At 42.0% G+C, this 14,577-nt stretch overlaps 1 protein-coding gene across 2 annotated transcripts in view; it reads right to left on the reverse strand.

The window, feature by feature from the left end:
* Positions 1 to 12,473: 12,473 nt before the first annotated feature.
* The window catches only part of slc36a4 (solute carrier family 36 member 4), a 10,547-nt gene continuing 8,443 nt past the window's right edge, over positions 12,474 to 14,577 (reverse strand). For both annotated transcript variants that reach the window (XM_063217443.1, XM_063217442.1), the window contains exons 11-12: positions 14,410 to 14,577; positions 12,474 to 14,283 (exon numbers count right to left, since the gene is read on the reverse strand). The exon at positions 14,410 to 14,577 is cut by the window's right edge and continues 2 nt beyond it. In XM_063217443.1, the coding sequence (XP_063073513.1) occupies positions 13,847 to 14,283; positions 14,410 to 14,577 (605 nt within the window). In that variant the 3' untranslated portion in view covers positions 12,474 to 13,846. The remainder of the gene's footprint in view (positions 14,284 to 14,409) is intronic.

Below are 14,577 nucleotides of genomic sequence, written 5' to 3' on the forward strand. Positions count from 1 at the left end.
TGACGAGGTGACATGTCACATGGTGTCAAACTATCGCGGGATGCATGCGACTGCAGTCAGATCTTGCAACCTCTGCAGTTGCTTATCCCCTTCAACGCTCGTCGGCGGACTGCCTCCGAGGTCACGCGCCCATGAACTGGTCGGTCAACAACTCACTCATGTGTGTATATGGGTCTTGTCTCACACCTCTACACAAGTTTGCGCAGGTCCCCACTTCAGCTCTGCCTCACTGCCTGTCCCCCCACTCCTCACACGTGGTGTGTTAGTAGAGCAAACCGGTGCGAGCTCATAGTCTCGTTCATATTTGTGGCCGACTGTAAATGCGCTGTATTTAATAACACCCACATCGTGACAACAAGTTCTCGCTCACGTTCCTTTCGCAACATCGACGCTCGCAACAAACTCGTACGCGCCTAATCACAACTCTAGAACTATTATTCTGTACGCGCGCTCAGTCAGCACCGCGGGCAGCATATTCTGCGACTTTGCGCAAACAGCTAGTTCTATTCATGCAACTATTGCGCTGAAATTTACAGTGATAGGCTACAGAGTGAACGACAGCAAGCAATTTCAATTTCACTACTTTGACAGGCGAACGTATAATATTTTACTTCAAATGGATTTATTTCAATTTTAGTGATGTTTAGTTGAAAAAAAGTGAGGGGGGTGCAACGTACTCAACGTACTCGTACTAAATTAGTGTTTCTCTTTTGTTTTGCCATACAAGGTGGTGTTACAGATTACAGATTCTAAGGGCCCAAGCACGGACAGGGGCCCTAAAGGGGAAACCAAAATTTGAATCTTTCATGGGGCCCAACATTTCTGGCGTGCCCCTGCCTGGAGGTGACGGTGACATGCAGGCTGTAGTAAAAGTATCGCTTGTTCTGCGGCAGAAGGGATTGTACATTTTGAATCACCCTGAACTGTCTGTGCTAGTTCGCTAACTCACAACACATACACTGAACACAACAAAAACACACATACCATCAAAGTGCAGATTTAGAAAAAAAGAAGGCAGACGATTGCATTTATTAAATGCCCTTGAAAGACAAGTAAGACTAAAAGTGCATGCAAGAGAGAGTCAGCTAGGGGAAAAAAATGAAGCATTCACAGGAAAAAAAGAAAATGAAGCATGTATTCTCCCTCATAAAACATTCTGTATTTCTATAATGGCACGTTATCGTGTTACTCCAGAAAAAAAGTACAATCTCGAACCATTAGCGTTTCACATACAAAAAGGCAGACATTTACATTTTTTAGATTAAAAAAAAAAAAAACCCACCCAAAACCAACCCATGACTAGTTTACTTCTCATAAAAATGCCTTTAAAAAGCTTCCTCACAGCTTCAGGTTGAGCAAAAATCACATTGGTATAACGTCCCACCTTTGCAAACTTTCAGAAACAGGACGTTTTTGTTCATCGTTATCATTTCCAGTGTAGCCTATCGACATATCACCATCCTACTATTACTGTAGTTTAAAAGTTAGTGAAGTCACAATCCCTCATATGCATGGATTTGGTGTGTGCATGTAACATGAATGCATGTTGTATGGCGTGTGCGTTCAGTGTCAACGTGTATTATTGTACATGAGAGGGAAATCAGGGTCAAGTCAGACAACGTGTAGCTCTACTTCATATGTACTGTCCATACCATAAAAGTTAAGCTGTTTGTGAGTGTATATTTATTGAGTTTATCGTTATAAACCACCCCAAATCTCTAAACACACACACACACACACACACACACACACACACACACACACACACACACACACACACGTCAAATGGGGGAGTCACCTTGCTCACGTCAGGATTCTTAGCCTTTGAACAATTATTAATTGATGTGTATTTTCAAGTTAAAGTACTCCACATTACACAGAATGCATTCTAAACAAATAGAATGAATTAATATTCTCTATTATTTTTGATCCAGTTGTAATAAAATAAAAGTACAATAAAGGTGATAGAATAATATATAAATAACATTTATAGAAACAAGCTCACTGGAGTTCTCAATTACATGGAAAAAAAATAATTAATTGCGATAAGACCGTATTAGTGTTTCAGTCAGATCTGTCCAAACCCAGTGTCCGAAGTTGCACTTACTGCATTTAATGCATTAGCGAACAGCTCACTCCCCCATATGAGCAGGCAGTTTTAATAGGTTAAAGAAGCACGTTGGCGACTGTGGGAGGGCACAGATCATGGGCGTAATTTTAGGGGGGGACGGTGGGGACATGTCCATACCACTTTCCAGATAAACCTAGCTTGTCCCTACCATTCTTTCACAAATATAATGCAAAAACAGCATATCCGGACCATTTGCGATTGAAATGTCCCCACCACTTTTCGAGCCAAACCTACACCTTTGGCCAGATGATAACCTCCATATCCAAATGACCCGGCAGAACCTCCCAGCCAGTCCAAAACCTTTCAGTACATCTGGGGTTCCTTATGGGCAAGGGAAAATTAAGTTATTTCTCTTAAACTTTACGGAACCCACTTTTTCATTTCACAGTACACACATTACATTGCATTTATCCCAAACAGAATTATTATTCTATTTCAAGACATCTTGGTGCACTGAGATGACTAGTGGACACGCAACACTTTACCATGGCAAATTCAACACAGACCTCAACTTTCTCGTTCTTGTACCTATCTTTCATGTTTCATGTCATCATCATGCACATACCGTTCTCTATGAACTGTCTTAGGAAACCCACGATGCGGTAGTGGTCCTCTGGTGGAATGTCATCGTACACTTCCGTAGGCCAAACGATTTTGTCCAGCATCAACTGCCATTAAAAAAAGGAAAGTAATTGGCAAAAAAATGCTTCAAGCTCATAGCAACACAAATTAACCCTGCTGAATCCACAGGACTTTCCTAATGAGGCACACGGCTTAAACGCACACACTGTAGGAGCCATTTGTATGTATTTTCTTTTTGTGTGACACCTGCTGGCCAAATGAAGTATAAATCTTGGAACGTGTTGGAAATAGGTGGCCTTGAGTGGAGCCTGGTGCCTGGTACTGGCAAATCAAGAACTCATCATTAGATTGCCTTATCCAAGACCTACCAACTTAGCTGTCCTAACAAGCCACTTTATACTTGTACGTGCTTATTGGTGCATTGGGTAAAGAAACGTTTCAAAACACAGTAAAGCACTAAAACATGAACTATCACCCTACAATTCCTGTCAGGCATGCAACTTACTGCAAAGAAGTGTCTATATGGGTGAGATATGTAGGCCTAATGCAAAGATACTTGCCTCATGTCAACATCCTGTCTGCTCTGCTATCAAAGGCTGAAATCCCCCCTACTGTACATCCCCCCTAGACGTGTGTGTGTGTGTGTGTGTGTGTGTGTGTGTGTGTGTGTGTGTGTGTGTGTGTGTGTGTGTGTGTGTGTGTGTGTGTGTGTGTGTGTGTGTGTGTGTGTGTGTGTGTGTGTGTGTGTGTTCATGTTTACGTGTGTGTGTATGTGTGTGTGTGTATGGGAGTGATGAGGTCCGTGGTGAGAAGAGGACTGCTGTGGGACGACCTGTACATTGGCTTCCAGACACACCTCAGCAGAGACCCGGACGTCTACCACCACAAGTGAGACACGCACGCACACACACACCAAGACATTTCAAACATTTCTTGAAGCCCATATGTTGCATGCTCAGCTGAATGATACATTCGTATCTTCCTGCCATTTTAGATTTTGGAAACACTTCCAGACCAGTTTACCAACCACTCCACCTCAGTGGGATCACTTTCCACAGCAGACAGCAGATGGTGCAAATGCCGACGGTTACACGTGTGTGTTGTCCTAAACAGGGGCATACAGTACAAACTGGATTGAGGCCTTAATTACACATTTTTTTTTCTTTTAAATGGATATTTTTTTTTTTAATTTTTACATGTTTTAATCCCGTTAACAGGGCATGTGGATAAAAGTCACCATTGTGACAGTTGCAGCGTGTTGTTATGTATAAATGTATATCTTTTTAACTTTAGCTTCGTAACCCAGACCTCAACCCATTTGTAAGAACCCGTGCAGCTTTTCGATGAGTTGAAGCAAGCACCCATGATGTCACCCATAGACTTTAGCAGAGCCGAAAGAAGCCAATTTTGAACCACAGGAGACTGCTATTTTAGCTCACCTGACCATCAAGTATGATCAGCCGGCTCACGACCAGCTCCAAATATGGGTCGGGTGCAATTAGACGCAGAGTCCCTCCTTCCAGGTGTTCCGAGGGCACTGTCGTCAATCATATCAGACCCTACAAACTACGCTCCAAATAGTTTCTGAAACCTAACACTTGGCTAGGTTTACAATGGAAATTAAAACACTAGTCAAATATCCTGTATGGTAATGCTAGCCTAAAGCCCTCTTCACTAAGTCAGAGAAAACAGGCTGCTGTATATGAGCACTACATATGCACTTGCACTATGTGCTGTCACTGTCACACTGGCCTGGGCCCACTCATAATTCCTGTGATGCACAAAACTTTGTGTTGAGGTCATATTAGTATACTGCATATTAGTTGTGTGTGTGGACCAACTGTACTATTTGAAATGATCCGGGCCAAATAAAATGACTCCACAGCCAAATTTATACTCCACAGTCAAATAGGCATTATATAGTATATATACTTTTACTGTACTTATAATATATATATTTTTTTATATCTTAGTTTCGATAAGGGCTGGTCTTTATTATCAGGGATAATTTGTCTACTCATTTTAATGATGTGATGAAAATTACATAATACTGTACATGACTGTGACCAAAACAATATGCATATTTCATGTCTGTAAATTCATTTTCAAATGACTAGTGAAATGATTTTGTCATAATAATTCTGAGAAGTATCTGTTATGATGCTTTAATTAATTACAAAGTTGAAATTCAGTTTGCCCTTTTAATAATTACAATACATCATACAGTATGTTTATCTCATGTGAAAGTAATGTAAAGCAGTGCTACCCAACATTTTTTGTCTTGTATTGAGCAAAAAAGCTTGTCATATCATCAAAGGATGGAAAAATTACAGAAATATTGTACAGTAAATGCCATTCATTTCACACATTATTCAACAGATTATTAATAAATATTACCAATAGAATAACAATACAAACATAGGCTACTTCTGGAATTACCATGTCTGATTGATGCAAGATCATATTTTTCTTAGAATGCAGGGTGAGGTGATTTGCATAGTGCATTACATGCACAGTTGCAGTTCAGCATGCTTCACAAAAATAAAGCTTAAGAAGAAATATTCAAAATGTTATATTAAAAATAAAATATTTCATTTTACTATAAACTTGCTGACTGCTGGTCAGAGATTGTGACCTCTGGTAGCTGGTTATTAATTAATGTAGGCCCGCCTCTCTCCACAAACTGGCCGCTCGGCGCTCGATTAGCTCTGGTGGTTTTAATTCCCAAGGCAGGTACCCGCCACCGTTTCACAGATCCAGTGGTATCTTATGGTTGAGTTGGTGCAGTCCACAGAATTCCACGTGCCTTCCTCCATATAAGCACATTGCTCAGTACCGGGGGGTGCCTGGGGTTCCCTGTTAAGTTGTAGTTGTAAACATTTATCTTTCCTCTTTAGGAAATTGAATAGGCTACTATAAAACACAATATTATACAGTCAACAATACTTTTCGAAAATGAATAATTAAAAAAACACAATGTTATATGGTTTGCATGCATTGCTGTCGCTATTCCTTAAAAGCGTTAAAAAGTGTCTGCCCAAATATAATATAATGTAATACTAGGGGGTGATAGAGGACTGTGCTGGTATCAGCATAATACATTTGGAATGAATAATAGGAAAAGCAGATAAGTGCATGTGTATGGGAGATGTAAGGAGTAAGTGGACAATCCAAGGCAGTGGTTCCCAAACACGAGGCTGGGATCCCTACAGGGTCACACAGGTAGGCCTACTGCAGGAGGTTGCAGAGAGAAGGAACTAAAATGTCACACAACGCTTTTCACACTGACAGTTGGCGTGAGAGGCCAGTCCTGTCCAAAATCCATCCACAGCGCACGCTCAAAAAGGAGTATAGCGTAACATTTATGAAATATCAGTTACTCCTTGCTGTTTTTGTGATGCAAAACTTTGTGCTGGTGGTTGTGCTCACCATATGAAGACGGTTATATGAACGGTCTGTTTCAGCGAGGCAAAGACACACACCCTCGGAGCTCGAGGGTGAGAGCTCGGATTTTTAAAATTCTTGGTGGTAGGGCCTATCTGACGATTTCTGTGAGCCAAACACGCCTGCGTAGCTTGGTCGAACTTTTTAAAATTCTCGGTGCAGCGAGAATGCACCGAGAATTTTAAAAAGTTCGACCAAGCTACGCAGGCGTGTTTGGCTCACAGAAACCGTCAGATAGGCCCTACCGCCAATAATTTAAAAAATCCGAGCTCTCAGCCTTCAAGCAGTACCTTCTCTGGGTGACCCCACCATACCCCACCCAAAGGGCTCCCGACTCCCAGTTTGGGAACAACTGCAGTGACAGACTATGGTGTAATTACTAAGGCTATATTACCACAAGGTACTGTCCAGAGGTGTGTTGTCTACCCAGCGCCACTCCTCCTGCACTGTTCTCAGTCCCATCCATGATGCGCCTAGTTGTTTCTCCACAAATGTCTTCATCGAAAGATACAATCAAATTGACATACATTTTTTTTTAGAAATAGCAGAGAGATGATTTTCACCTATGCTAAAACAGCATTATTGCTGTACATAATTTAAAGTGTTGTGTGTTTACTGTGTTTGTTGTATTTATATACATAATCTAATCCAATGTCATCACATTGTATTTCTTCGCCGAAACATACAGTAGAGTAGGAAATTATGAGTTTGAACAAATTTGTTGGTCAATGACTATTTTTGAGGCTTCATACCTTCTCTGTTGTTGAGTTGATAATGACCAGATGTCCCCCCAAAGTCACACAGTTGTCCCTGCTTTTGTTCCAGTTCTGTGTGGCTCCGGATGAGAAATAGTAACATTTCCCCTCAAAGATATCCCAGTCCTTGGGACAACCTGGGTGGATACCTGATGGGTTGGCATAAAAATAAAGCAACAGTGAGAACCGGCACATACAGTATGCAGCAAAACAACAGTAATCTTACGTGTGTCCAAAGAAAATGTGTCAGATTACAAGACATATGGCAGCGCAGGTCTGGGCCCACAAACCAGGCTGTGTATTTTTGGCATGGATCAGCCAATCAAACAACTAATTTCCCCAGTAATGGATTGGCTGGGCCTGCTTTTGCACTATATTCTGATTGGCTCAGTCCACTGTCTGTATTAAATGTGAATCCATTTCATGGAATTCTGTGAGATCATTGTTGGGTCTGAGAACATTAAATTAGATATTAAAGGAAATTAAATATTTGAATGTAAATGTACCTGATAGTTCCTTGGTGAGGTTGCAAATATTCAGACTCAGATTGTTGTTCTCTTGGATCAGGACACTGTTATTCTTTTGGGTTGCTTTTAAATGTTAAGAAAAGACACATGGACACACAAAGAGGGTACACAAGTCAAAATACTGTATTCCCTCCCATCCTCTCCTATTAATTAGGGCCTTGTTGTGATGCGGGCCTCATGGTGAAGTTTTTGCCTTAAAAAGACTTAACAGAGGGCCCACCCCAAATATCATCCCAAAAGTTATGCAACGTCCGCAGAAACTTTACAACACAGCAACAAAGTTTGGAATGACAGTTGGAGCATGTATGTTAACACGATTTCTTGATGTCGTACACAAATCATGCCCCCATTACATCTCGTAAAGGGCCGAACAATAAAAAAAAGGTTATAACAATAATTGTGCACCTTACCCTCAAGTTGAGCAAAGAGATGGTCATTGTGCTGTTGCTTGCTGTTTAACATTGGCAGTGTGTCTGTGGGAAATTGATGCAATAATAATCCACAAGGCTGCATTTTGAAATGCAATACTACATGTTACTATACTAAACAGTTGTAGTTACATTGCAAATGTAACTGAAACCAGATGAGATGCAAAACACTGGATTACGGTAGTTAATCTTCAGGTCTGGTAACATGTTTAATAGTCACTAGTACAAGCCTGATTAAAGTTACTTACATGTATAAGATATGTGTTAAGGGCATACTGGGTTCTTATTAAGTATTATCAAAGTATATGTATTACGTTCCTTATGTCTAACTGTTAACCCCAACACTTTTGATTTTGACAAAGTCTTAAGGCAAAAGAAAATCTAAAGTATTATCAAAGTAAATTTCATTATCCTCCAGGGCAGTGGTTCTTAACCTTTTTTTCTTAAAGCACCCCCTTACCTGTGCCCAAGACAGGCCGTGCACCCCCAAACCTAATTTCTATACATGTATACGCACAAAATATATTTCAGTGATTAATTACAATAATTCTTGCTTCAGACATTAATCAATACTTGAATGAATTTACATGGGAACTATATGTTTTAATTTGGTTTAGAGCTGGCCATATTATTATGTTCACTAGAAAAAATTTGGTCACAACCTCAACACAAACAAAATTCTGCGCACCCCCTGAAATCTCTGCCGCACCCCCAGGGGGTGCCGGCACCCCAGGTTAAGAACCACTGCTCCAGGGTCAAGATCAATTTGTTAAATCCATAATAAAGGCTTTATTGTCAGTGAACAAGAAATGTATGAATACTGTACATGCCTAACAAAGGATTGACTTTGCTCAACGCATATCCCTGTGATAGCAAAGTGATGTTGAATCGACGCCGTTGGATGTGTCTTGAGAGTTATGCATGTTTTAGTGGCTAATATGGGAACCTTCACAGACGATAGAGAAGGTGGCCTTTCTTTGGAGGTGCACCTATATTAAGACCGAGACGTCAGCTTTCATTCAAAAGAAATAGTTTGGTTTGACCATAACCGTAGCAGTGTTGCGCTTTTTCACTGTCTAAAACGAACATGTGAAAATAAAGAGTTTTGTTTACACAGTAGCACCGTAGATAAGGCCACCACCAGCAGGACAACTGAGATGGAGAGCAGAAGCATGACGACGATGACAAACAGCTTCCGCTTGTGGCTGACCTCTGACCTCGTCACCATGGAGACAGCTGAAGTTGAAGTCGACCCATCCAGAGTGGAGAGGCCACCAGACCTAGAGCGCCCTGGGTCATCACCTGACCATGAGAAGGGAACAATAGATGAGTGTTTCTCAATGAGGGCTCTACAGCCCCCCATGGGCAGTTGGGGAGCCCTCGAGGGACGTTGAGAGGGTGACACTGGGTAGCAAATCGGGGGCAGTAGTCCATCTTGTTTTTTTCATAGTAAGGGGGGCGTTGGCAGGTTTATATCTGAGGTGAAGGGGACGTTTGTTCAAAAAAGGTTGAGAACCACTAGAATAGATGATTGGCGCAGAGGCACGAAAGTCTGAGAATACATTTTATGTATCACACACACACACACACACACACACCAGTATATACATGCAACCAGGGTAAACCCTAACCCTACTAACTGTACATTTACACATCTAAGCTTCCCAGAAGCAGGAAGCAATGCCACACTGCAGTGGTATATGGCATTCAATAACTGGAGGGGTCTCTATGAGTTCACCACACTCTAGTGATCACATTCAAATACCGAGACATAAAATTCAAATGCTGCGTGTGGCCCATATAGAGAGCAGCATTGGGGTCATCTTAGGTTGTTGGCACACAGGCATACATTGACGCATAACATGACAAATTTGCATGGTAGATGCTTATAAAAAAATAAAAATAAAAAAGGACCAACACACATGCAACAAATAATGGTTAAAAATGTGCAGTAGGTCTAGCTAATGGAATTCTTTAAAATCCAAAAGACACAAGTAGGCCTATACCTGAATGGTCAGTTCTACCTGTGATGGAAAATTCCTATGTTATTGTAGGTTCCTTAAACTTGTATCCTAATTATTATTATTTATAAAACATTATTTTATATATTCTAAAGAATGCCTTTCACCATAATGTTAGTTTCAAAAATTCCACATTGCATTCTTTTTATAGGGCTTTTTTGACTTTTTCGCACAGGCTAGTGGAGGAGAGGCAGGAAATGAGTATGGACCTTTCCCTTTCGAAAATCGACCATGGTTTTACTATGAGAACTAACCATGGATTTTAGTTATTCATTGTCATGGTTTTTGAGCACGGTTTGTGACTTTGATTTAACCATTGATTGACTATGGTTCAACCATGGTCTAACTATGGATTTGCCATGGTTTAACCTAACCATGCCCTTGTGCAATCATATAATTAGAATGCCGTTTGCTACTGTTAGATACCCCGATAAAGGCCAGAGAGCCGATACGCGTTGGTGATTTTTAGCGTACCAGCCCAGTGAATAGAGATTGTTTTGGACTTTTTAAATCAACTGAAGTGCCTGGACCTGCTGTAGGATTCTTTCCTTCATTTTTATTAAACATTGACGATTGCACCCTCCAAGACTAAGAGCAGAAGTTGATTTTGAGAGTTCTAGTGGCACTCTACCTACTGTACTCTTTGTCTAATAAGCACACCCCTTTTGAGAAGTTACATTTTTGAACAATATTTCCCTTAACACACAGGTTATTTCCAAAATGCACATAGAGTAAGTTTAATACAACATCTGTGAAGCTAGCTTACCACAGAAAAGTAAGTGTAATTATATAACTTAAATGACAAATTTATCAGGTAGCCTACATGTACCACTGCATTCACTCTGTAAATAATAATTATTCTCTGTGTAAATTGTATTTAATCTGTATCATATTGCACCTCTGCTTCTCCTGATTAGATGCTAAACTACATTTGGCCCCGTAGGCCCTATAGTGTTTGCAATGACAAATTTGATCCTGGTCTTATCTTTTAATCTAATTTAATCAAACATGGTCAAGACTCACGCGTTCTGGTGTCTTTCCTCAGGGTAGGCCTATGTGTGGTGAGAGGAGGTACGTTGCAGTACACCGACTCCTCAGACATCATATCAGTTACCGTACCAACAGGCCAGCACTTCACAACACTCCGAATCGCAGCAGAGAGATGGTTCAAATATCACACTATCTATCTTATAAGGAACCAGGGCTGGTGTGAAGTCTGAACAAAACAAGCTATTTCCTGGAACGTTAGGCAACGAGGAAATAAACTCATAAATAGGTAAAAAAAAAAAATACCATACATAAATAATGTTATTTCGTCTCTAAACATCCATCCAATCTCTTCTTTTGCTTTATTCCAGCCGTGTTTGACTAGTGCCTGTGAGCGTTTCTATCCCTCCCACAGCCATACCAATCTATCCATCCACCAGAGACCAAGAGTAATGCACCACCAGGAAGTGCCAGTTCCAGTAGCTTCAGTGAAAAGAGCTAATGTGTAAGCCTGTTATAAAAGTCATTTTATAGCAGGGAAGAGCAGAGGACATTTACTTAATAAGTGACACTGAGGTGCTTTTGCCTATGCTAGCTAGGGTATTTCATTTGAATAAACAAATGGGCAAACTTACAGTACATAATAAAAGTATTGGCGGCATGGGCGTTTTTAGACAGGGGCCAGGTGGGCCTGGGCCCCTGTAGAATTGGTCCTGCCCCCCCCCTAGGGCCCCTGTGCCAGCCAACGATATAAAAAAATAATAATGTCTAACCGCTGGCGTGAAGAGCGGAACAGGTTTGCAACGACTGTTCTCCTGTGATCCTCATCTAGGATTGTGAACCCGCAGCTACTCTGGACTTTACGGTCCCATTCACTTCAATTCATTTTTTAGAAGCCAGAACAGGTTTTACAGATTTCGGACAGTGCCGACGCTGCTCATGTCGTGCGAGGAAAACAACAATTGTGTCGGACGCTACACATGGTCATGGAACGACATGCTTAACAAGAATGATATTTCTTGTGTCATTTCGAAGATAATTAAAGAAAACCTTTTTCACAATGGGACTTCTCATAGACATGTTTTTGCATGTCTCTCATCTCTTTGCATGTTGACTGTGCCATCACCGTAACAAGTTTACAAGGTGCACGGCGCACAGCTGTATGCATACAAAAAAAAAAGAAGAAGAACATTTCACAATGTAAATCTGGTAATAATTCACATCAAAGTGAAGTGCTATTACATATGGCACCATGGTAATCAATATGTGTGTAAGAACAAGTGAAAAAAACAAATCGGTCAGTTTGTCAAAGAGGACACAAAAGATATGCACCATAATACACAGTATACATCAGTGCTTTTGAATGATATGAAGTACAAATACTGACGGCACAAATGTCTCTTCCCTCAATAATGCCACGTCATATCACTCAAGCAACTTTCTCTTCATTAGCTAATGTGGCCACAAGGGGGCGATATTGTACGCGGACACGCTGAGACATTAGGAATCTTACAACTCAATTCAAAACATGTTGCAGTTTCAGTGAGTGCATCTCCATTCAGACACAAATGAAGCGCGCGCATGCACACACACACAGGCATGATTCAAATTAATTTATTAATAACTTAGGACTCTAACAGTATTACAAAGCAGAGACTCAACAGAAGCCCCTAAAAAAGAGTTCATTTAAGAAGTGTGTGTGTGTGTCCTCTAGTTTGAGTTTGTTCAAGAAGTCTATGGAATGTGCTGGTTTATGTGTGTGTATGTGTGTGTGTGAGAGAGAGAGAGAGAGAGAGAGAGAGAGAGAGAGAGAGAGAGAGAGAGAGAGAGAGAGAGAGCATAATAAGTTCATTTACAAAGTCCATGGAATGTGCAGATTTGTGTGTGTCTGTGTGTGTGTCCATCCCTATAAAGAGTTAATTTAAGCAGTCCATGGAATGTTTGTGCGTGTGCGCTTTTGAATGTGTGTATGTGCGAGTATAGTTTATTTGAGTTGAGTTGAGTTGTGGTGTGTGTGTGTGTGTGTGTGTGTGTGTGTGTGTGTAGAGGTTTGGTCGCTAAGAGGAACGGCATGTGTGTTTGTGTTCTAGCTCTACCTTTGTTTCACGTTGGTCGACTTCTGATTTCACAGTCAGAAACATGATTTCATCCATTATTCTCCGAGTGATTGGTGGGCAAAGGCTCCTCATACATTTGGAATGTTAACTTTACTAAGTCGGACACCCGGGAAATTTTTGCTTGAATGTCAACATTCCACCATGTTGACATGAAGGAAGACGTGGAGGAGGCGCAATTGAAAAGATACAAAAAAATTGGACACATACTTGTATTCTACTTGTCTCTCGCTGTAGAATGTGGTGGGGAGGTGAAGTGTCCTTAAACCCCAATGTTTTGGCATCACTCCCCCTTTATTTACACTTTTCACGTGACATTGCGTGGCCGGCCGCCAGCACCGCCATTTTTTTAAAATCGTTTTGACTTTATCCACGACAGTACAGTGAAGACGGTGACAGGAAGCGAGTTGGGAGAGAGAGACGGGGAAGGGCCGGCAAAGGACTCGGGCCGGGAATCGAACCTGGGCCGGCCACACAGTAGACGAGTGCCCCATCGCTAGGCCACGGCAGGGCACAGCACCGCCATTTTGACATGGGGGACAACTTTCACCCATCACAGGTTCCACATAGCAGGCACATGATTGTGACAACACTCGGACTTGGTGAACTGACTGACGACTCTTTCAGGACTATTTGAGGACATACTTCAGAGTTGGGAAGAGTTTAGATATACACGTATGTATGCCCCCTGGCACGCTTCTATGTGTGTGTTTATGTTGTGCTGAGTAGTGCTGGGGTGTGTGTGTGTGTGTGTGTGTATTGGTCCTCCCAAATAAAGTAATTAAGTGTGTGTGTGTGTGTGTGTGTGTGTGTGTGTGTTTACAGTCCGAGTGTGTGTGTGTGTGTGTGCATGTGTGTTATAGTCTGAGTGTGTGTGTGCTGTTGAGCAGTGCTGCTGGCGTGGTGGGGGGCGTGGTCGTCCAGCTGGTCTGGTTGTCATAGGGATGTGCGATGGGGCTCTGGTCGCCGGGGACAAAAATCTCCTCCAGCGTGACATAGGTGCCCGTCAGAAATCCCAGAATGCCAAGCGTTACTATAGCAACGTCCTTCAGCAGCACGGAGAGAGGAAGCGAGGGATGATGATGATGATGATGAGGGGAGGAGGAGTGGGAGAGAGGAGAAGGGGAGAGGGATAGAGGAGAAGGAGGAGAGAGGGAGAGAGAAAGGGGCGTCGCCGAGGAGAGGAGGAGGAGCTCGACGAGAGGAGGAAACACCAATGCCAGCGCAGAACTGCTGACGGCGCCGACCAATGAAATCACTAGATCCAGACGAGGAACCAGGATGGCCATCACACCTGGTGATAACACACAAACACACACAGTGTCACATTGTATACACATCAATTGCATACACATGTGAGTGTGTGTACATGCGTGTGTGTGTATGTGTGCATGCGTCCATGCCTGTGTGTGTTACTCACATGTGACGCAAACTAGCAGGGCTCGTAGGAGGAATTCTATTGTTTGCTTCCACTTGTCCGTCACGTGAGCAAGGAGGGGCGGGAGCAGGATTTCCGCCGGCACAAAGAATTGCACCACAAAGCTCACACACACACCCAGACTATACAGCACCTTCACCAGCTGGTTAG

This window comes from Engraulis encrasicolus, chromosome 15, assembly GCF_034702125.1.
Source record: "Engraulis encrasicolus isolate BLACKSEA-1 chromosome 15, IST_EnEncr_1.0, whole genome shotgun sequence".
Classification (NCBI taxonomy): Eukaryota; Metazoa; Chordata; class Actinopteri; order Clupeiformes; family Engraulidae; genus Engraulis; species Engraulis encrasicolus.